The sequence below is a fragment of the Microcebus murinus genome, chromosome 10 (assembly GCF_040939455.1).
Source record: "Microcebus murinus isolate Inina chromosome 10, M.murinus_Inina_mat1.0, whole genome shotgun sequence".
Classification (NCBI taxonomy): Eukaryota; Metazoa; Chordata; class Mammalia; order Primates; family Cheirogaleidae; genus Microcebus; species Microcebus murinus.
The window spans coordinates 78,746,999-78,769,782 of NC_134113.1; the positions used below are offsets into that span (position 1 = coordinate 78,746,999).

At 38.9% G+C, this 22,784-nt stretch overlaps 1 protein-coding gene and 1 non-coding gene across 4 annotated transcripts in view; one reads left to right on the forward strand and one right to left on the reverse strand.

The window, feature by feature from the left end:
* Positions 1 to 5,389: 5,389 nt before the first annotated feature.
* KRAS (KRAS proto-oncogene, GTPase) overlaps positions 5,390 to 22,784 on the forward strand; it is a 38,902-nt gene continuing 21,507 nt past the window's right edge. For 2 of the 3 annotated variants that reach the window (XM_012739558.3, XM_012739556.2), the window contains exons 1-2: positions 5,573 to 5,705; positions 9,854 to 9,975. In XM_012739558.3, coding sequence (XP_012595012.1) covers positions 9,865 to 9,975 — 111 coding nt within the window. In that variant the 5' untranslated portion in view covers positions 5,573 to 5,705; positions 9,854 to 9,864. Of the gene's footprint in view, positions 5,706 to 9,853; positions 9,976 to 22,784 lie in introns of all 3 variants that reach the window. The other variant, XM_012739557.2, reaches the window with a different exon arrangement.
* Positions 20,799 to 20,905, reverse strand: LOC142873550 (U6 spliceosomal RNA). The gene has a single exon (XR_012921564.1). It is a non-coding gene; the product is annotated as a U6 spliceosomal RNA (small nuclear RNA).

The window sequence follows — 22,784 nt, forward strand, 5'->3', positions numbered from 1 at the left end:
GACCATGGCGACTCAGTGGCTCCCTCTGTTCACAATGGAAGTGGTGAAGAGAAGTGGACAGATATGAGATACATTTATTTGTTTAAAATGGTATATAGAGCTTCTCAGGCTCATAGGAGGAGTTTTACAAATGGTAGCTGTTATTTCATTACTCCTTTCTTAAAGATGAAGCTTGCAGAGATTCACAGATTTGTTCCAGCTCACAGGACTAGTAAATTAAGCCGGGGCACCGTTCCCACTGCCACTAGGTACGGTTATGCCATCCACAAAATGCCTTACCTGAGGTCTTTTTTCCTTCCCATCTTTTCTGCATGTGGCTGCCATTCTAATCTTCTTCAAACATTGCTTTCATCATGCTTACCGTGCTGATAAGCACATTATGTGCATTCATGTAGTTATTGAGTAATTGGAGTGAGCTAGGCCTGTATGGTGGGTGGGGTTCACACTCCTGAGATACGGCTCTTGCCTCTAGGATTCTAGACTTTAGTTAAGGAGACATGATTAATCCATATGAAATAATAGAGAGGGAGATCAAAAAGAGATGGTATAATTAACAAAGTCTTCATAGAGAAAGTAGGTCTTGTTCTAGATCTTGGATGAGAGAGAATTTTAGCAAAGAGAGGCAAAAAGGTGCTGGGTGAGAAAAGGAGCAGAGACATGAAACATCCTATTTTGGTGGCATGTAGAGGGGATTTGCCTGAAGACAGAACATCTGCTTTCAGAAGCTGAGAAACAGAGTCACAGGGTCAGAGTAGTACCTGACTGCAGATGCTCTGAAAAGCTGGGCACTATGGATTTGCCCTGGATTCAGCTGGGTATGGCAAGGTATTAAAGATTTGCAAGCAAGATTAGTGAAGGCATAGCCGGGACTAGTGATCATTTCTCCCTGTAATTTCTAAGGCACTTATCATCTTTAGGTACTCATTAGTTACTGAGCTTGTAATTTTTTCCACTTTAAAAATATATACCCTATATGCACTCAGCTTATATGGAGTAGGTACAGAGTAAATGTTTGATGATGATGAAAGACATGCGTAAGGAGGATTAATGTGGCAAAAGCATATGACCTGAATTAAAAGAAGAAAGCCAGGAGGTAGAAAAGTCAATGAGGAAGCTGTTCCAGAAATGTAGCTGTGAAGGAAGGAATATAGAAGAGGCAGATACGAGAAAAATACTTAGGAAGTGTAATTAAAAGGAGCTGTGAGCAATTTGAATGGGGAGTGGGTTAAAAAATTAATATAGCATTTCAAGTCTAATTGTGTTGAAGAACCACGATGCCACTCAGGTAAGATGGAAGAATTGAGAAAAGGAATTCATTTCAGGGAATAAGATGGGGAATTGGGCTTCGGACAGGCATTTGCAATGATGATAGGATCTTCATTTAGAAATGGTCTGGGAAATCGGTTCGATGAGAAATGAAATAACTATAAAGAGGCCTGAAGTTTCATTATAATTTCATTTACTGCAACAAACATTTTCACAGAGAACTCATATGTGCTAACAGCTATGAGAATATAGAGTTTAAAAGAGGAAGGGGCCTTAGGAATTTACCACCTAGTGGGGAAAACACAGGCAAAGAAGGAACACAAAGTATAATAACATGTGTCCAGTGGAGGTAATGCGCTGGATATGTGAATTAAATAACATCTATTCATCTCTACAAATTTCCCACCTGAGTCAAAAGCTTGTGCGGAAGTAGAGTCTATTAAAGCATCCCTAGGTGGCTCCTCCTGCTGAAGTCCCCCTGCTCTGTGTCCTGCTGCTACTCTGGCCACAACTGTCTAGACCCAGGATTGGCACGAAAACAAAGGCAATGGTCTTTCAGCCAGACATAAAGAAGGCCAGCCACCAAACAGGAAAATGTGCCTCATAAAGGCCCTTCTCATTGAATAGTGAATGACAGACACTGTCAGATCCTCTCTCTTGGAATGTTTTGAATGTAAGTCACAGAGAGCGATCACTAGAAGCACAGATAGCAGTTGAAGCTCAGATTGTATATGAAAAAGAAGCAGAGAGATACTGATTCATGACGATGGCAAAATTACTAGTGTTACAGGCAATGGATGCTTGTGAATGAGAGGATGAGCAGGGCACCAGAGCCTGTTGCTGGATCACAAGAAGTGCAGTCGATTCCTGGACTGAACAGCAGTTCTCTGGCTGATGATAATGATTTTCTAAAGTGTCCTTATTTCCTTAAAATAAATCCTCAGCATTTGCAGTGCTCTAAGTATGTCCTGGCATTTTATACCTTGTAAGAGCCCAACTAACACAAGGGTACTCCTGTTTTAACTTTGATTCTATCTGCAGAAGAGAGTGTCTCATGTAGGAAAGGGTCTGTATGGTCTTCATAAAGCAGATCAAAATGATGTGCACGTGTGCACGTGCATATGTGTCTGCCTTTCCGGAAGAGTCTAACAGTAGAGGGTAGAAACTTCAGTTATATCTTAGAGCAAGCCTGGAATCCTCACATTTTTACTTTTTGTTATTCCTTTCCCCTTTTCCCATTGTGATCCCAGTAGGGTCTGTGTGCTTGTCATTGGAGAGAGCAAAAAAAGGGAAAGCCAGGGAGATAATTCAGTGAGCCACCAGACTTGGGGAAGAGGAACCCTAAAGATGGTAGAAGGTGCACCTGCCGAGAATTTGAGTATCTAGATCAGAGTTTCCCAATGTGCACACAGCAAACTACCAGTTTAGGATCACCTGACTTATTACAAATGAAGATTTCTGGTTCACCTTAGACCAACTGAATGGAATATCCAGGTGGGGGCCTAGGAACTTGCATTTTTTGTAAGCATGGCAGGTGATTCAGGAAGCACTTACCCTTGAGACCCACTGCTGTCAGCTTTGTGTAAGGAAAGAAAGGGAAAGTTGGGGGAGAGGGGGAGGCTGCTGGCTTCTGAGAAAGCACCCAAGACTGAATGGTGGGAAGGCCTGACATGGCGTATGTGTATGTATAAATCGCCTTGGGAGTGAAAGGGAAGGAGAAAGTGTGTGAGGTGAAACTGGAATGTAGGGTGCATGGAACAAACAGTGAGATGCAGATTCATTTTGAGAATCATGAGCCTAGATGATAACTGAGACCATGTGGATGGATTAGGTTTCTGCTAATGCCAGAATTTTTATAATCAGCATAAAAGTGCTATATAAAGCTTTTCCCTCTTCTATATTGCAGTTCTTTTAAGATTTATGGAGCACCAATTACAGGGAGAACATTGTATCGGCAGCTACAAAAGAAAACAAGAGCTTACCATGTACTTGACGTTGCACAAAATAAATCATTGATTTATGCTTCAGAGTGACCACAAAGCAACATACAAATAAGTGCAAATTCATTCATTCAACAAAAATTCATTGTGTCCATTATATACCAAGTACTTTTCTAGATACTATAGAATGTGGCTTGTCACAAGGTGACCTGAGTGAGTTTAAAAGCAGATTTTGTAAGATGGTGAAGAAAGAGATTGACAGGAGGCTTACGTCACTCTGTTTTAATAAGGAGTTACAGTCACAGAATTCAGGAAGGCACATAGATTCCTTCATTCAATTGTCCATAGTTAGAGCGCTTTATTTGTGTCAGAGATTTTCATGGGCCCTGGAAATTTAGCAGTAAATAAAACAGACAAAAAACACTGCTCTCATGGAGATTACATTCTGGTGGCAAGAGAGACAAGAAAATAAATAAGTTAGTATATTAGAAGGTGATATGTTCTCTGGAGAAAAAATAAAGCGAGAAGATAGAATTTGGGGGGACAAGGAGGAGTTTTGATATAAAAGATGATCATCACAGAAGACCTCATTTAAAAAAAGACATTTGAACAAAAATTTAAAGTAGGTGCCAGACTAGGCTTCGTGCATAAGTGCATACTCCCCAAGAAGCCTGTCTGGCATTCTCAAGGAACAGCCAGGAACCAGTGTGTATATATGGAACCGAGAAAAAGAGAATATTAGGATTTGAGTCCAAAAAAATAAGAAGGCTAGGGACATCAAATAAGCTAAGGCCATGTAGGATTTTGAGAAGAATTTTGCTTTTCCATTAAGTGGGATGGGAGCCACTGAAGAACTGGAAGCAGAGTGAAAATGATCTGACAAGAAGGACACTCCACATTTTAAGTGTGTGGACTTGGGCCCAACTCTTAACCTCTCTAACATTTGTCTCTTCATCTGCAAAATAGTGAAAAGTATTCTACCGCATGAGGTTGTTGTTGTTGTGATGATTAAATAAGATGATACATGTGCAAAACATTTAGTAAATACTTGATGTGGACTTAAACACATTCTTTCCCCTTCCCCGTATTCCATTCTGTCTCTTCCACCTGGTCTAGGAGAGGGAGGCTGGAACAGGCACTGCAGATTGTAGGAAGCAAACGGTGACAGTTGATCTAAAGCCTTGCTTAACATACATAATAGCTGGGGTTCAAAATCATGTTTTATTGGTGGTTTATGATGTGGACTAGAGAGACAGAACTGGAAGCAGAGACTCAGATGGGCGGTCCCATTAGGCATAGGCGCTGGTCTGCCAGGCCTCAATCCTTTAAAACTCTCCCAGTGGACCTTTCTAGGTATTTTATCAATGCAGACTCTGGGTATGCTGTGGCATGTTCAATTGCCCCATTGTTTAATGTCTTAACTCCAGAAGGTTAACTGATTAATCTCAGTTTCCTAATTAATGTTTGAATGACTCTCCTCAGGTCTAAACTGTCAAGGGCACTTCTACTTAAAAACAGTCTTCTGTTTGTGCTTTCAGGAGCAACGGGTACATCGAAAAAAGGTCCCTGTTTAGAGAAACCTTGTGATAGCTTCAAAATATCCAGAAAAAAAAAATGACAACAAAATATCACAGACGCCCCACCACCCCCAAAAAAGATTAGCGATGAAAAAAAGGGTTCATAGCATTTGTTTGGGCCTGGGGCTAAATTCCCAGCCCGCGGGTGGAGGCTGATAATAACCCGGCTGCGATCAGAAAGCCCCGGGGTGGAGAATCATCCGCCGGGGCTCTGCCTAAGTCACCGAAGTCGCCTTCCACGTTTGGTGACTGCGTGTTTATTGACATGCGGCAGATGAGTGTGCACAAGTGTAGGCCGACCCCGAGGTCCGGGAGATGGTCGCAGCTCCTCCGTGTAGACCCGACATCAGCACGGCGGCGTCCGCGTAGCCCTCCGCCGCCGGGTCCCGGTCTGGGTCCGAATCTGCGGCTGCCCGCGGGGACGGCCCTGCGGCGAGAGCCAGGGGGCGGGCCGCCGCGTGGGCCCCGCAGTCCCTCCTCCCCGCGGAGGCGCCGCCCAGACCCGCTCCTCCGCCCCCCGGCCCGGCCCGGCCCGGCCCGCTCCTCCTCCTCCACCTCCTCCTCTCGGCGGCGCTCGCAGCCTCCCTCTCCTCGCTCTTCCCACACCGCCCTCGGCCGCTCCCTCTCGCCCGCCCGTCTGAGGGGGAATCGAGCGCGGAACGCATCGATAGCTCTGCCCTCTGCGGCCGCCCGGCCCCGAACCTATCGGTGTGCTCGGCGCTCGATTTCCCTAGGCGGCGGCCGCGGCGGCGGAGGCAGCAGCGGCGGCTGTGGCGGCTGTGGCGGCGGTGGCGGCGGCGGTGGCGGCTGCTCGGCCAGTACTCCCGGCCCCCGCCATTTCGGACTGGGAGCGAGCGCGGCGCAGGCTGTGAAGGCAGCGGCGGGGGCCAGAGGCTCGGCGGCTCCCAGGTGCGGGAGAGAGGTACGGAACGGACCATCCCTCCTGGGCCCCTGCCCGGGTCCCGACCCTCCTCGCCGGCGCCGGGCGGGGCCGGCGGCGAGTGAATGAATTAGGGGTCCCGCGAGGGGCGGGGCGGGGGCGCGGGCGCCGGGCCCGGCGGGCGGGGTGGGGGTTCTGCAGGGGAGGCGCGGGGACGCGGCGACGCGGGGAGTGGGGAATGGGCGGTGCGGGGCTGAGGAGGGTGAGGCTGGAGGCGGCCGCCGCTTGTGTGCTGCTTCCTGGACGGGGAACCCCTTCCTTCCTCCTCCCCGAGAGCCGCGGCCGGAGGCGGCGGGGGAGAAACTCGCGGCCCGGCCGGCTGCCCCTCGGGGCGGTCGGGTGCGGTGGAGGTTTCTCCCGCGGCGCTCCAGCCTCCCCTCCCCCCCTCCCCGCTCCCGCACCTCTTCCTCCCTTCCCAGCGCTCGGCTGCCTCGGCGCTGCCTTCTCTGCTGCATCTAGCATCTCTAGCACCGAGGTATAAACTTCTCCCTCGAGCGCAGGCTGCACGGGTAGTGGTCCTTTCAGCGTGTAAGGGATGTGTGGGTAAGGAGGGAGGTCACGTTTTGGAAGCGCATAGGAAAGTACTTAGAGACCACTGTTTGAGGTTATTGTGTTTGGGGGAAAAAAACGCGTCTGCCTCCGAGTTCCTGACTGCTCCCCTCCCCCATGTATGGGCTGTGACATTGCTGTGGCCACAAAGGAGGAGGTGGAGGTAGAGATGGTGGTGGAAGAACAGGTGGCCAACACCCTACACGTAAAGCCTGTGACCTGCAGTGAAAAGGAAAAAGTTAATCCCAGAAGGTCTGTTTTGCTTGGTCAAGTTAAAACACACGAAGAAAACCCACAGGGCAGAAGCAAGGCTTTTTCTTTGCTAGTCGAGTGTAGACAGCAGTAGCTAAAATAGTACTTAAAATTTAATTTGCCTGTTCTTCTCCTTTTCCCCCATCTCTGCTATATTACCCTCTTCCATACAGATTTGTTCCCCATCCCAGGAGTTATTACAATACTGCTAAACAGCACTCACCTGATTTTTTAAACTAACAAAAATTAATTGTAGCAGTAGGCCAGCTAACTGCCTGAATTCTCTTAGGCATGTACTTATTATATAGCTGAAGTCCTAAGCTAGCCTTCTTAAATCAAATCAAAGGGTTAAAAATAGAAAGATATTTTCTAATTGTTACACAATATGTATATATGTATGTTTCTAATAAAAAATAATTTAAAAGGAAATTATACAGGGAAAAGGTCTGTTTGTAATCATCAGCACAGAATTAACCATATAACCAGTGTCACTCTTAAGTGACAAAGGTCCAAATTGCTGACTCCTACACGTGATAGACTATAAACATCAAATATGATTGATATCAATACTATTTACTTTGAGACTGTAGGCATCCACAACCACTCTTGATTTTAAGAGATTATAGATGGTAATTTAGTTTTATGACAAAGGTAAGCAAATTTTTTTTGTTATTGTTAAAAAAAATGTTGGGTTTTACTACCAGTTCCACTCCTTGCCAGCTTTTGCAACTTTAGGTGAGAGGGCCCCTTCTGACATGTGATCTTCATTCAATAAAACTCCTTAGGAACACAATTCTGTCTAGTGGGTTTAAATATTGAGTGGTTTTAAAAATCCAGTTCAAGGATATTTTTTTTTTTTATTCTGGGAACAACCATTGCATAAACAAGTAGACCAGAAGGCGCGTGTCTCTGAATTCAGATGTACATATACAACTAAACTCTAATCGATTATCTGTCCACAGTATCTCTTAGGCTAGCAAACTTTTTGGTCTTAAGGACTCCTTTACGTTCTTAAAAATTATTGAGGGTCTCAAAAATCTTTGATTTCTATGGGATCTATCAATATTCACCATATAAAACTGAGAAATTTTTAAAAACTTCATTTAAAAATAGAAATAATAAGCCTATTACTTGGTAACAGGAACAAAATATTTTATAAAAAGGGACTTTTCCAAAATAAAGCCAAAAATTAGAAGAGTAATTTTTAGCAATTGTCTTTAATTGTCCAACTTAATAGTGGATTCTCATATCTACATTTGCATTCAATCTGTTGTGATCATACATCTGGAAAATTCTACCATATACTTGTGAAACAATGAGAGTCAAAAGGGTTAAAGAACACCTTACTATTATTATGAAAACAGTTTTGACCACGTCTTGGACCCTAAAAAAGTCTTAGGAACCAGAGGGGTCTGTCTCAGACCACATTTTGAGAATAACACTTTTAGGCTATCGGCTATCCAAACTATTTTGCAGTGTGAGGTGGGCAGGCAGCTAGAGGGTACATTTTGGAATGAGTCTCCTCATCTATGTCATTTTCTATGGCCTACATTTGGAATAAAACATGGAGGCAAACAAGATACTTGCTTCTAGTGGCTGTCATCGTGGCCCTCAACAAGCAGTGCATAAGGATAGGTGGAACAGAGGAAGACAGGGAGCTGGACTTTAACAGTCTGGTACAACGGTTTTCAAGCCTGTGTTCTTTGTGAGGGGGCTCAGGAATAAGGTTAGTATGTTATCATTTGGAAAACCAAATTATTATTATTGTTTTTAGTTTTGGTCTTTAGTAAATAGGATGCCACATGTATTAAGTGTTTATGATATATGCACATTCATTAATCTAGAACTACTTATCCTATAATAAATGTGCATTTACTGCCATTCTTTCTGCATTTCACTCCTTATTTGTATTAATATATTACATGGGGGAAAGGAGATGAAATTAAATATATTTATTTTATTTCAAAAAGTCTGAAATAGCTGACTAAAAAATATCAGATTTTATTTTTTATCTCGCGCTTGTTAACTGTACAAGTTGTCAGTGTTTGTTGCACATGTTGGGAGATGATGTACGAAAAGCAAAAAGTAAAAGTCACTTGGATTACTGAGTCGTATTCACTTACATCTTTTGAAAGTTTAGTTTTCCTTTTTGTTTGTTTGTTTTTGAGGCAGCCTCTCGCTTTGTTGCCTGAGCTAGAGTGCAAGTGCAGTGGTGTTGTCATATAGCTCACTGCAATCTCAAACTCTTCTGGGCTCAAGCAATCCGCCTGCCTCAGCCTCCTAAGTAGCTGGGACTATAGGTGTGCATCACCATGCCCAGCTAACTTTCCTATTTTTTGTAGATGGGTTATCATTTTGTTGCTCAAGCTGGTCTTGAACTCCTGGCCTCAAGGGATCCTCTCACCTAGATCCCCCAAAGTGCTGGGATTACAAGTGTGAGCCACCATGTCCAGTCTTTTAAAAGTTTTTTCTTATTAAAAGCAGTGTTTATCTCTGTTTTATTTAATTATATTTTTTGTGTGCAAAAGTGCTGTATTTCAGCACTAAGATAGGATTGTGTATTGTGATTGATGATCAGATCTCCTATACTGAATAGTTAATCCAAAGTTCTCAAATTGCTCCTAGTTTTCACTTTTATTTTCCCCAGAGGTATTTTACAGATTAAAATGTCTTTAAATATTGTCTTTATCTACTTCAGTGTCTAAATTTTTATTTCCCCATAATACAGTCCAGCTTTATTTGATACTCATCCTTCTATCCCCCATCTGATGATTGTTGCTCTTTATACAGGAGAACTACTATGATGATGCCTTTATAAAGATTTCTGTAGCTGTTGGCTCCAACAAAGACACTTAGCATACCTACTTCTAACTATTAGAGGTGGGAGTCAACTGGGAATACTGAACCAATAGGATTGGAGATAGCTGTCAACAAGTTTTGTGTGGGTGTGTCTACAGGATATAGAGAACTCTGCTAGACACTTGTACTGAGTGAAGTCCTTTGAGAGCCATCAGCTGCTATAGAACAGCAGTCTGGCTCTTCAGATAGAACAACCTGAATATAAAATAAAAGAACTGTCTATGTAGTCTGTATGTGTTTTTCTCAAATGTTAATGAGGGAGTTTGTAAATGAAGTACAATTCATTACAATACATTATCTGTAGTCAACTGAAGTTTTATCATTGAATTTTATAAGATATTTTGCAATAATTTTCCACATAAAGATGGGTTTGTGTTAAAAGGTACTGATAAGAATGTTTTGATAGAGTATTAACTGCATGTATAACACATATCCTAATTTAGTCACATTTTCATTATTTTTATTATAAGGCCTGCTGAAAATGACTGAATATAAACTTGTGGTAGTTGGAGCTGGTGGCGTAGGCAAGAGTGCCTTGACGATACAGCTAATTCAGAATCACTTTGTGGATGAATATGATCCAACAATAGAGGTAAATCTTATTTTAGTGTTATATATATTACTTGTGCAGGACCATCCTTTTGTACAAATCAAGGTTTCTCTGATCATTTTTGTGAGTACTTATTACAAAGTAATTATACTGAAAGTTGTCTTTAGTTATCTGAAATGTATTTGGGTTTCAAGACTTTAACTGAAGTTATACATAACCATAAATATGGGAGCCTTACTTCCCTTGGGAAGCCAAGGTCCGTGGTGTTCGTTCACACTGTGTCAGTGTATGAGCATTTTGTTTGGAAGTGTATTTCTAAGTTTTGTGAGAGGCTGGAAAGGTGAATTTGCATCTCATCTATACCTGAAAGTCACTTTTTAGTGTAACTTATTCTTATGGGTTTCCTGGTATTTTGACATTAGATTGAATTGTACTGGTAAAATGTAATCGATGGTTGGGTTTTTCTTCAACTTAATTAGTAGTATTTTCCTATTTTCCTCTCAACATTAAAGTAGTGGAGAACTGATAGCTACCTGATGCATTGTAAAAAGCTCATTCTTCGTCTAAGGTGTGATAAATGTACCTACCAATCTTTATCTTTGCATTCCATTTTTAGTTTACTCAAGGAAATATTAGGATTGTTTTTTAATTACAATTTGACTAATTAGCTTTTGAGGATTATTTTCAGACACTTTTGGTTTTATGAAAACTTACCAAAGTAAAGGCCAGTAGCAAAGGAGAGGTAAAGACCTAAAAGAGACCTTAAGAGGTGAGGTAGTGGTATTTCCTACTGCCTCTGGCAGCACTATAGTCAAATTATCTCAAGCAGATAGGATTTATTTAATACAAAGGCCTGCAGGAGGGAATATTCCATAACTGTCCTTGTCAACCCATTTTCAGAACATAATTATTAGCATATTTCATGCATAATCTGAATCTTCATGTTAAATTTAACATCAGTAGAGGTAGAAATAATATATCGCTTTGTCTTTGAAATAGCTGTATATTGTTAGATTATTTCTTACGCTTCTTTACCTCAGGTTAAACCATTCTAATCCCTTAGGTTTTATTCTAGATCTAATGTACCAATTTTTTTTAGTCAGTTCTGAAAATTTTCCCATAACTTTCTCCAAATCCCAAATTGTGGAATGTAACAGACCAAAATGCCCTGTTAAGGTACTGTGCTGTGTAATGTCTTAAAGACACACTCTGCACTGCGGTGGATTCTGAGGGCATCAGTGGCTTTAGAACCATGTTTGTGCAATTTAGAACTTTCAGCATTGATTAGATAACTGTTCAGAAGAAAATGTCAAATGTTTTTGGTACTATAACAAAATGGAGAAATAATATTGATTTACAAAGATTTGATTTAAACATAGACACAACTTTTATTTGGCTTCCAAGTTTAGGAATTTGCTTTAGTAAAGAACAGTCTAATTGAAGTGGACTGCCTATGTAATCTCTGTGTATTTACTTTTGACAAGTTAGTTCAATGCTGTACTATAGTTCAGTTGTAAAAGGAAATTTTAATAGACTTTGGGTTAAGCATGGAAGTTTTCCTGGTATTGTGGAAGATGATTTTTAACAGAAATGCCCTCCATCTTCCTTGCGGAGGTTTGAGTCGTTCACCCTTTCAATCTGTATTCCAAATCCAGTGTTACTTGGTATATTCTACCATTTAAATCAAATCTAAAAGGAAATTTTAATAGACTTTGGGTTAAGCATGGAAGTTTTCCTGGTATTGTGGAAGATGATTTTTAACAGAAATGCCCTCCATCTTCCTTGAAAATATGAGAAATTCCATTACATTCTGTTTCCTATCAGAGGTCATGAATGCATATAGCATGGCATCATGAATGTGATAAAATAGGTTAGGAAACCTTTTGCTCAAAATTGTTAAAATGATACATAAATCTTGAAGAAATAAAGCTAACAAGTAATCCTTTATGTAGGGGGAAGGTTGAAAACGTTTATAAACTTAAGCCCATAACTCTGATTATGATTTCTGCCAAAACAGAAGACTTGACGCTGGGAAGCATTGATTACCTGTGAACTTTGAAACTGACATTCTGTTGTAGTTTAGCCACCTGGGAATGAGATTATCTTTTACCTCCCAGTTACAGTGAGTCTCTGAGGGAACTGACACAAAGTTCTTGGTGTAGTTCAACTATAAGAAAGGCAAGGGAACTTACTAGTTTAACTTAATAAATAATTGATTGAATAAAAATGCTGACTTCATGTTATAAAAAGTTAAAAAAGAAGATGGGAGATTTCACTGCCGCTGTGAGGTTTTATTTGATGAATAATGTAGGTTAGAAAGAAAATTAGAGAGGACATAGACTTTGCATGTTTGGAATTCTCATTTGTTTTCCTACATTTTTTTAGTGGAATTTTTAAAAATTTCAATCAACACTAGTTTTTAATGATTTAGGATTTCCAGAGATTTACAGTAGGAGGTAGATCAAGAGGTGGTCATTGTTTATTTCATTTTATAGATAATTAATAGTCTCTGAGAGGTTCTGATTCACCTAAGGATACTTAGCTAGCAAGTGGTAGGATTTGAACTTCAATTTTCTGAGACCAAGTTAAGTGGAATTTCCACTGTACATTCGTGTAACTTTTTAAAAGTAAAAATTACCTGTCTTTCAAGCTAAGAAGATATTTAATAATGAAGACTAATTCAGATTTATCAATATACCCAAATTTGAAATTAGCCTGTTATCTAATGGCAACTTATTGGCAGAGATCTGATAGTTAGGCAGGCATGACACATAGATGGATTTTGTTTATATTTGACATGTGATAATCACATGTGATAATCACCTTTATTTTTATTCTGAAAGATTTTATCTTTTATGAAGTCCACCAAAGAGATAATGAAGTATCTTGTTAGTGTGTCAACATTATTAAAAGCTCAAGCCCCCAAACACAATATTTGGCTAGAAATATTTAATATATGCTTTTATAGTTTTGAGATCACTATTTATCAAAACATTTTGCCTGAAATTTTTTTTCCAAGGTAAAATTTGGGGGGAGAATAATCTGGTCTTAAAAAAAATGTAAGATGTTATAAACAGAGATCAGAAGAATCAGTTAATTAATAAATATATATTGAGTATCTACTGCATATAATATCTAGTAAAGATAAATATAGCAAGAAGTATTTTCCACAGGCTCTAATTCTTTGACATCCTCATGCTTTTCTTATTGTGACACTTACAATTCAGTTCAAGTTATTATGCCCTTCTTTGATGGAATAGTTTCCTACTCAGTAATGAAGAGTAGATTAATAATTAGATTGATTTGTTCCATCTTCTGTGCTCTGGGCTATGTTTATTTTACCAAGGTTTACCAGTTTCTCTATTTTCTTATTTTCCCATGATAATTATTGAATCTATTTTACTTGCAGAAGAAAGTATGTAGTTATAGAGAGAAATTTTATAATATAATACTAAAACAGTGTTGAAGAGTGGTGTAAGAAAAGTCTTATGTAATGTTGTAAGTTGTTATTTTTCTGATTTAATACAATGTATTAGTGGTTATCAATGAGGGGTGATAACTACTCCAGTGTTCTATTAAAGCATTCTGTTTTTAAAATAGGATATTCACTGCAATTTTGTCAGTGTGTCTCTCTTCAAGGCTGTGGCTAGGTCTTCCCCCCTTTTGTGAGTGCCCTCTACTGGTCATTATAAATAATGAAATCCTAAGTTTGGATGTTTTTCCTATATAAACTGTGGGTATAATCAATGTATAAATACATGAATTTTATTTAAAAGTCTTATATAATCGATTTTTTAAAAATTTAAAATATCATTTTTACTTTGCTAAAATTAATATAGAGATTACTGTATACATAGGCCTAACAAGCAAGTGAGTGAGTATATTTAAGAAAGGAAATGAGGCACTATAAGCGAAAATAGAGTCCACTGTTAACACATAATGAGTTTACGTTGAGGGACTAAGAAGCAGCAGTGTGGCTCTCTGCGTTTCTTTGCTTGCACTCAGGAGCTACTTTACAGAGACCAGAGCTTGGTGGTATGTTACAGGGGGTGTTATGAAGAGCCTATTCAAAAGTGGCAAATTGTGAAAGTTCACATCTTGTAGATTTTTATAGGACTGTAGAAGAGTTGTGAAGCACCTGATTTTTAGAATAAACTAACACAAAACTCAGGTACTGTATTTAGGTCAATTTATGAATAAATATTAATAAGTATTTATTTAGACCTGAATGTTAAACTTTATTGGAAATGTTTTATTCTCCTTAGGGTTTTTATAAATACAAAGCTTTAAAAACATACAAATGGAAGTTGGTAATGGAAATAGTGAAAGGGGAAAAAAATGTTTTTATAGTTTGTCATCTCCTCAGATTCTGGTTTAAACAATACAACTAATTCCTTAATCCCCAAAATGATATTCAGTGTCCACTTTGTACCATGCAATCTTCCAAGGGGATGGAGGTACATAGGGGAGCAAAATGGACTGGTCCCTGCCTTCATGGAGCTTTATTAGTCTTAGGTATACACTTGTCCCTTGGTATTCATCAGATGCAGGGGTCCTCAAACTACAGCCCGAGGCCCGCCGAGGACATTTATCCAGTGTTTTTGCCACCTCTGCCTGTCCTGCTTTGCAGCTGACTGGTCCCAGGCCTGCAGTGTGCATGTGTGGAATGTGCGCCGCACTCTCCGAGGGCCCTCCAACGGTCTGAGGGACAGTGATCTGGACCCCTGTTTAAAAAGTTTGAGGACCCCTGCACCAGAGATTGGTTTTAGGACCTCCTATGGGTACCAAAATCTGTGAATATGCAAGTCCTTGCTATAAAATGGCATAGTGTTTGTATATGAGCTACATATATCTTCCCATATACTTTAAACCATCACCTCATACAATGCCTACATCTCGATTCATTCTCATGGATTCAACGTAGTACTTGTATAACGCAAATTTGAGTTTTGGGCCAGGCTTGGTGGCTCACGCTTGTAATCCTAGCACTCTGGGAGGCCGAGGCGGGCGGATTGCTCAAGGTCAGGAGTTCAAAACCAGCCTGAGCGAGACCCCGTCTCTACTATAAAAAATAGAAAGAAATTAATTGGCCAACTAATATATATATATAAAATTAGCCGGGCATGGTGGCACGTGCCTGTAGTCCCAGCTACTTGGGAGGCTGAGGCAGGAGGATTGCTTAAGCCCAGGAGTTTGAGGTTGCTGTGAGCTAGGCTGACGCTACGGCACTCACTCTAGCCTGAGCAACAAAGCGAGACTCTGCCTCAAAAAAAAAAAAAAAAAAAAAAAAATTTGAGTTTTGCTTTGGAACTTTCTGGATTTTTTTTCTTTACAAATACTTCTGTCCAGAATTGGTTGAATCCATAGTGCAGATCCCCACACATATGAAGGACTGACTGTATTTTGAAGAGTAGTATTTCTAGTCAGTGATGCTAATTATGTATGATTTAATATAGAGGCTTTATATTTTAGGAGAGCATTACATTCCTTGTATCGCTTTATTATCTCATAATGCCTAGCTTTATGGAATAGTTACATTATTGTGATCTTAATATAACAAAATTAGTAGAAATGGGTAGTAAAAAATGAAATATTTGAGAGGATTAAGGAGGGACATAGTGAGTAACTTAGATTATTTTTTCAACATTTTATTTTGAAAAATTTCCACCCTGTAGAAAAGTAATAAAAAATAGTACAGTGAATACCTGTTACCCTTAAACTGGATTCACTAAAGTTTTGCCATATTTGCTTTTTCTAGATCTGTATATGTTTATGTATGTATGTATGTGTGTATATGTACATACACACACATACACATACATGAATGCATATTCTTTATTTTTGCTGACCTTTGAGATTAAGTTGCATATATTATCCTTTATCTTTAAACTTCTACCTTCTAAGATAGGGATCTGCAAACCAAATGGCTTGCTTGCTGGCCAAATCCTGCCTGATGTTTCTTTGTAAAGTTTTATTGGAGCACAGCCATGCTTTTGCTTTTATATTGTCTATGGCTGCTTTCACACTACAATGGTAGAGATAAGTAGCTGCAACCAAAAAGACCAAAAGCCTAACATATTTATTATCTGGCCCTTTACAGAAAAATTTTGCCAATCTTATTCTAACAATAAAAATATTTTCTTATTTAACTGTGATGCAATGATGAATTTAGGAAATTCAACATTGATAATATATTATAGTTCACAGTCAAATTTTGTCAGGTGTTCCAAGAATATCCTTTTAGCAGTTAATTTTTATGTGTGTGATCCACAATCACAAATTAGTTGTCGTGTCTCAAAGTCTCTCTAATATAGAACAGTTTCTTTGGTTTTCTTTGTCTTTTATGACAATGGCACCTTTTTTTTTAGACAGGGTCTTGCTCTGTCACCCAGGCTGGAGTGCAGTGGTGTCATGACAGCTCACTGCAACCTCAGACTCCTGGGTTCAAGTGATCCTTCTGCCTCAGCCTCCTGGACAGTGTCACTTTTTGAAGAATTCAGGCCAGCTGTTTTGTAGAATGTGTTTTAGGTTTTTGTGATTGTTACCTTATGATCAGATTCAAGTTAAACAGTTTTGACAGTAATGATACATACGTGATGTTATGTCTTCCACCTTGCATCACAATAGGAGGCATGTGATGATGTTGGGTTGTCACATTATTGATAATGTTGATTTCTTTGGTTAAGTTGGTGTCTATCAGATTTCGTTCTGTAAAATGGCTTTAATTCCTTTATAATTAATAAGTACTCTGTGAGGAGATGCTTTGAGACTGTAAATGCAGTGTTTTCCAATATATTTGCATATAGTAGGATTTAGCGTCCAACTGATAATTCTTACCTAAATATATTACTACCATAGGGGTTGCAAAATGGCAATCTTCTAACTCTGTCATTACTTCTACATTAATTGGCATCTGCCATAAATAAGAGCTGTCTCTTTTCTCTTCCCTCTCCTTTTATTTATTTGTTGTAGTCTGTTACTATAATTACTGATTTTGATGCTCAAATTTGTTTTTGATATAGCCAGTGGAATCCCTTTCAAGCTGGCTGCTTTATCCTTTTGACAGGTCCTCATTAGTTTCAGAGCTCTTCTTTACTTTCTGGCACTATATGTTCTAGGTTCACCTGGTCTTTTTCCTGTCCCAACACTAGATTCAGCCATTTGTCCTAGGAGCCCTACTGCCTTTTAATGGGAAATGGTATTTATAAATCAAGATCTGGATATTGGGTGTGTTTATTGTTACTGGGGCATCACTGCTTCTAGACCCTTTTCAATGTGTTGAGCTAGAAAATACATGTTATAAAAAATCATGAGTTCAACTGGGCACAGTGGCTCATGCCTGTAATCCTAGCACTGGAAGGCTGAGGCAGGAGGATGACTTGAGGTCAGGAGTTCGAGACCAGCCTGAACAAGAGTGAGACCCCATCTCTACAAAAAACAGAAAAAAATTAGCCAGGTATAGTGGTGTGTGCCTGTAGTCCCAGCTACTTGGGAGGCTGATACAGGAGGATCTCTTGAGCCCAGGAGTTGGAGGTTACAGTGAGCTATGATGATGCCACTGCATCATTCTAGCCAGGGCTACAGAGTGAGACTCTGTCTCAGTAAGAAAAACACAAAAACAAAAAACCCCACAATCATGAGTTCACTATTCTTTCTCACTTTCCTGTCTTTTTCTAAAAGTGAGAAAACTGGTTCTACCTTGTTTACATTTTAAGGTATAACTGTATACAGTTGTGAAATAAAAATGATAATGTCCATCTTAAATTCTGGTTCTTATAGTGTTATCTGAGTCTGAGGTCCCCCAACTCCTGGGTTGTGGACTACTATTACCGTCTGTGGTCTGTTAGGAAGGAGGTGAGCAGTGGGCAAGCAACACTTTGTCTGTATTTACAGTAGCTCTCTATCACTAGCATCACCTCCTGAGCTCTGCCTCCTATCAGATCAGCAGCAGCATTAGATTCTCCTAAGAGCCAAACCCTACTGTAAACTGCGCATGTAAGGGATCTGGGTTGCACACTCCTTATGAGAAGGTATCACCCCCCTACCCACCATCTGTGGAAAAATTGTCTTCCATGAAACTGGTCCCTGGTGCCAGAATGGTTGGGGACTGCCTGTCTAAGAAACATATATTGAATGAATTAATTTAACATTAGGTTAGTTTCCTTATTTGTTTTCTTACTATCAGAGTATCCTTGAACCATTAAGGAAAACATTTAGGAAAAGATTAAGCTATATGGCTGTGTAAACATAAAGATGTCTTTAATAAAAATACAAGACAACTGAAAACCTGGGAAAGCCATTTGGTTCATAGAACAGGAAACTATCTCATATATGTATTAGAAAAAACTAAACATCCAAACAAAAAAAAAAAAGGCTTAAAGATATAAATAGCTAGACTGTCTGCCACAAAAGAAGTAAAACAAATGACATAAGCATATAAAAAGATACTTTATTAGTACAATGCAACAAGAATATTTCTTCTTCAAACAAGAAATAACATTTCATACTTTAATATTGACTAAGATTAGAATGGTAACTGTGCTGGAAAGGATATGGAGAAATGTGCTCTTTTTTTCGGTAGTGGAAATATGAACTCTAACTTTCTGGAGGTCAGTTTGGGAAGAGTTTCAAAATTCGAACTGCATGTCCTTTGTCCAGGTAATTCCACTTCTTAGAATTTATCCAAGGGATTTGATTGGATAAATGTTTAAGCTGTAGATACAGGAATGTTTATAGTGCTCTTTATGATTTTTAAAAAATGGAAATAATCTGCATGTCTACCAGTAGAGAATGGGTGAAGCAAATTATGGCATATCCATACAAATTATAATATACAGTTGTCAAAAGGATTAGGTAGATTTATATGTACTGACATTGAAAAATGTCCATTATGTAAGTGAAGCTGGGTCATAGCACATTGTTACCTAAAAACAAACTTAATTATTCCCTCATTCTCTGTGGTGGTTCAGTTTTTTAAAATAAGCATATACTGTTGGGGGTAGGACAGAAATACTCATTTTGGAGAGAGAGAGAAAAGGGCACTAAAGTATTAGATACTATTAGATTATTTCATACTTCCCTCTTTTTAAAGCCTCATTATGCAGATATACTCTTGAATTAAGGAAATTGATATCAAGGCTAAATTAATGACTGAGAAGTATATAATATAAAACACAAAAATTGTATGGCATCTATAATTGTAAGATTGGATCCATGATCATTCCAGTCTGTCATTCTTACCTTGACTTCAGGTGATAACTTGTGGAAGAATGCCACGTGACTTCAACAGGTTACAGATGTATGCTTATAGCATCTTTATTTTCAAAATGTGTTATGTACATTTTCCTTGAGTTTATTCAAGTTTTTGAACTCGTTTTCTCTCTTGGGGTAGTATACATTTAATTCTCTCTAGTCCTAAGCTAATATTCACTGTTCTTACAATGCCAAGTATCCGGCATTTGGTAAAGAAGGCTTTATTTTCTTTATCCTTACTTTTAATGAATGTCTTGGTCTTTAATTGAAAATTCTATTATGAAAACAAGGTCTATAACACCCTTACTCCCTAATCAGAACAGAAATCCTTCATAACCCTCTGTTTTAGTTCTCCTTCCTTGTAACTTGTCCAGTTCCATTATATTTATTTCTAAATATGGTGACCAAAAGTTTTGCAAGTTATTTCAACTGTAGATGTTCAATAATTATATAAGGACAAGATACTGTTTCTGTATAATTCCTAGTAGTCAATGGCCTTCCCTCTACTTTTTTGGCATGTACAATGCAATATATAAAATAATACAATTAACCTTTTATAGCGTTTTTCAGTTTGTAAAGGGATTTTCATATTCTGTAATCCTAACCTGTATACGTCGTCCTATATGTGATTATTAACCCACTTTTAAAGATGAAGGAACAGTTAGTTAGTGTAGATGAGGGATTAAGTAGTTCGTCCAAGCCCACACCACAAAAGTGGGGTTCTTTGGCTGCCCATAGATTGAAGACTCTCAAGTCTATCTCTAGCCTAGACTTCCACCCTGAGCACCAGACCTTTATATCATGCTGCCTACAGGTTATATACACCATGACCTTAGGAAATAATAATTAAAAAATAATTCAATATACCCCAAATCGAGCTCACCTTTTCCTTAACCCCTCTCTGTTCCCATACCCATCAATATGATCTGCTATTTTTAATTATTGAGATATAAGTCATGTCACACAAAATTCACCCTTTTAAAGTGTACAGTGGTTTTTAGTATATTCACAAAAGTTTGTGTAGCTATCACTACTATCAAATTCTAGAATGTTCCCACCCAAGAAAGAAGTCCCATGCCCGTTAGCAGGCATCCTCAATCTCTTCTCCTACCAACCCGTGAAAACCACAAATTTACTTTGTATCTCTGTGGATTTGCCTGTTTTAAGTATTTCATATAATTACATGGCCTTTTGTATCTGGCTTCTTTCACATAGAATAATGTTTTCAGAGTTCATCCATGTTGTTGCATGTTGATCAGTCATTCATTCCTTTTTATGGTTGAATGATACTTTGTTGTATTTATGGATATACCATATATTGTTTATCCTTTCATCAGTTGATATTTCTTCTCTTTGGCTATTTTGAATAATGCTGCCATAAACATTTATGTACAAGTTTTTGTGTACACATATAATTTCAGTTCTCTTGGGTATTTGCCGATCATATACAGGTCTGTCTTTAACTTTTTGAGAAACTTCCGAGTTGTTTTCCAAAGTGGCTATACCATTTACAATTCCTATCAGCAATCTGAGGGTTGTTCCCATTAAGTATTTCTCGAATCTACTTACTTTTCTCTATCCCTACTGCTGTTGCTGCCTTCAAGTTTTGTCATTTCTTTTTTTTTTAATAATTTTTTTTCAATGCCATCCTTGCGCAGGGGCCATGTTAATCTTCCCTGTATCATTTCAGTTTTAGTGTATGTGCTGCCAAAGTGAGCACTGTCATTTCTTATAATAATTTCCTAGCTCATCTCCCAGGCTCTGTTCCCCTCACTGCCTCCATCCCTTTCTCTCTCTCTTTTTGCCAGTTTTTAACATTTATAGAAGTCAGAAGTCTAGTCCGGAAAACAGAAACCACACTAGATATTTCAACGTGGAGAACTTAGTGTGGAGAATTAGTTAATTAGTTGTTGGAAGACTGAAAAACAAAAAGAGAACACTAAGGTGCCACAGTAACAACACTACCCTAGGATTCAGGGAATGCAGGGAAGATTGGGGCAGGGGAGTTAGAAGTAAAATCTCAGAGCAGGGGGCCTGTATTCCTGAGGCTTAGCTCTCTTTAGACATGGTATTGCACATTGCTACTGGTGAAGGCCAAAAAAACATTGTCCCTTTCCATAATTTGTCATAATCTAACAGTGAATGTGTTAAATCTGATCCTCCCTTATTTAAAAACCTTCCGGTGATTTAGTGTAGGATGAAGTTAAAGCTCCTTAATGTAACATACATGACCTTCTATAAGCTGGCTTCTGCTTGAGTATCCAGTTTCACTTCTTGCTACTTATTTGGAAGCCCTGTAAGCTAAAATTATGTTGAGCTCATTGGTTCAATGTACTCAACATGCTGGTCTATGTTTTTTTGTGCATTCTCTTTGCTGCTTCTGCTGGAATTGCCCTCCCCTCCCTGTCTTAATTCATACAAGCAAAGTTGGACTGTGTGCCACCATTGTACTTTGTCTTGCATAAGCTGTTACATTTATTTCACTTTATTTTAATTATTTGTTCACATTCATATCTCTTCTAGGCCAAGTTCCTTGAGGTCAGAAACTATGTAATGCCTGGCACAATATGGGACACTAGTTTTTCAATAAGCATTCCTGTGATACAAAAGGGAATGAGGTGGGTAGGTGGGAATGAACTCAGAAACCTCTGTTTCCATACCCCAAATTCTGTTTCTTCCCTGCTATAATTCTAACAATTTTCAACAGTCTTTGATGGTTTACATCCAGTAATATGGAATGCATCATTCTATAATGGATTCAAGTAATCTTTTAGAAGAGTAACATAACATAAAGTACTTAAGTATTAAAAGTAAATTTCTCATTTTTGCCTATAGGTGTTATTAAGCAGTACGTGAAAAGTACTTGTAATGCTTAACATATTAAGAAAACTTAAAATTTCAAAAGTAGATTCCCAAATAATACATTAGCTGACATTTTCAGCAGTCCTATTCATGTTGACAAGAGCATCTGATGGAATCAGCAGCATGAAAGGGCCCAGTAAATGTTGACTGCTGTAATTACTACTTTAGTAAAAGTTATTAGTTTCTTTAGATTTTTTGTTTCTATAGTATAGTAACAAAATATATATGTATGTTTTGTCTTATTTGATGTAGTATATACCGTGTTTTCCCGAAAGTAAGACCTACCCATAAAATAAGCCCCAGCAGGATTTCTAAGCATTTGCGCAATAGAAGCCCTACCCCGAAAATAAGACCTAGTGATGGGCGTGGCTACACAGCATGTCTGCACAACCCATGCATTTCCTCGCAGAGCGGTGAAGAAGATGAGCAGCCCTTCTCATCTGCCCCATGAAAGCTATGTTGCTTGACATGAGAGATTGGGGCCAATGGTACTAAAAGAAATAGAGTCGTAAGAAATTCAGGATGGAATTCAGGGTTTGGAGAGTTATGATGATGTTCCAGAAGAAGACGATGACTTAACTATATTTGAATAAATGTAGATTGTTGTACCGTACTTAAAAAAATAACACATCCCCTGAAAATAGCCCTAGTGTGTCTTCTTGAGGAAAGATAAATATAAGACTCTGTCTTATTTTTGGGGAAACACGGTAGTATGCCTTCTCATCTCAGAGTTACTG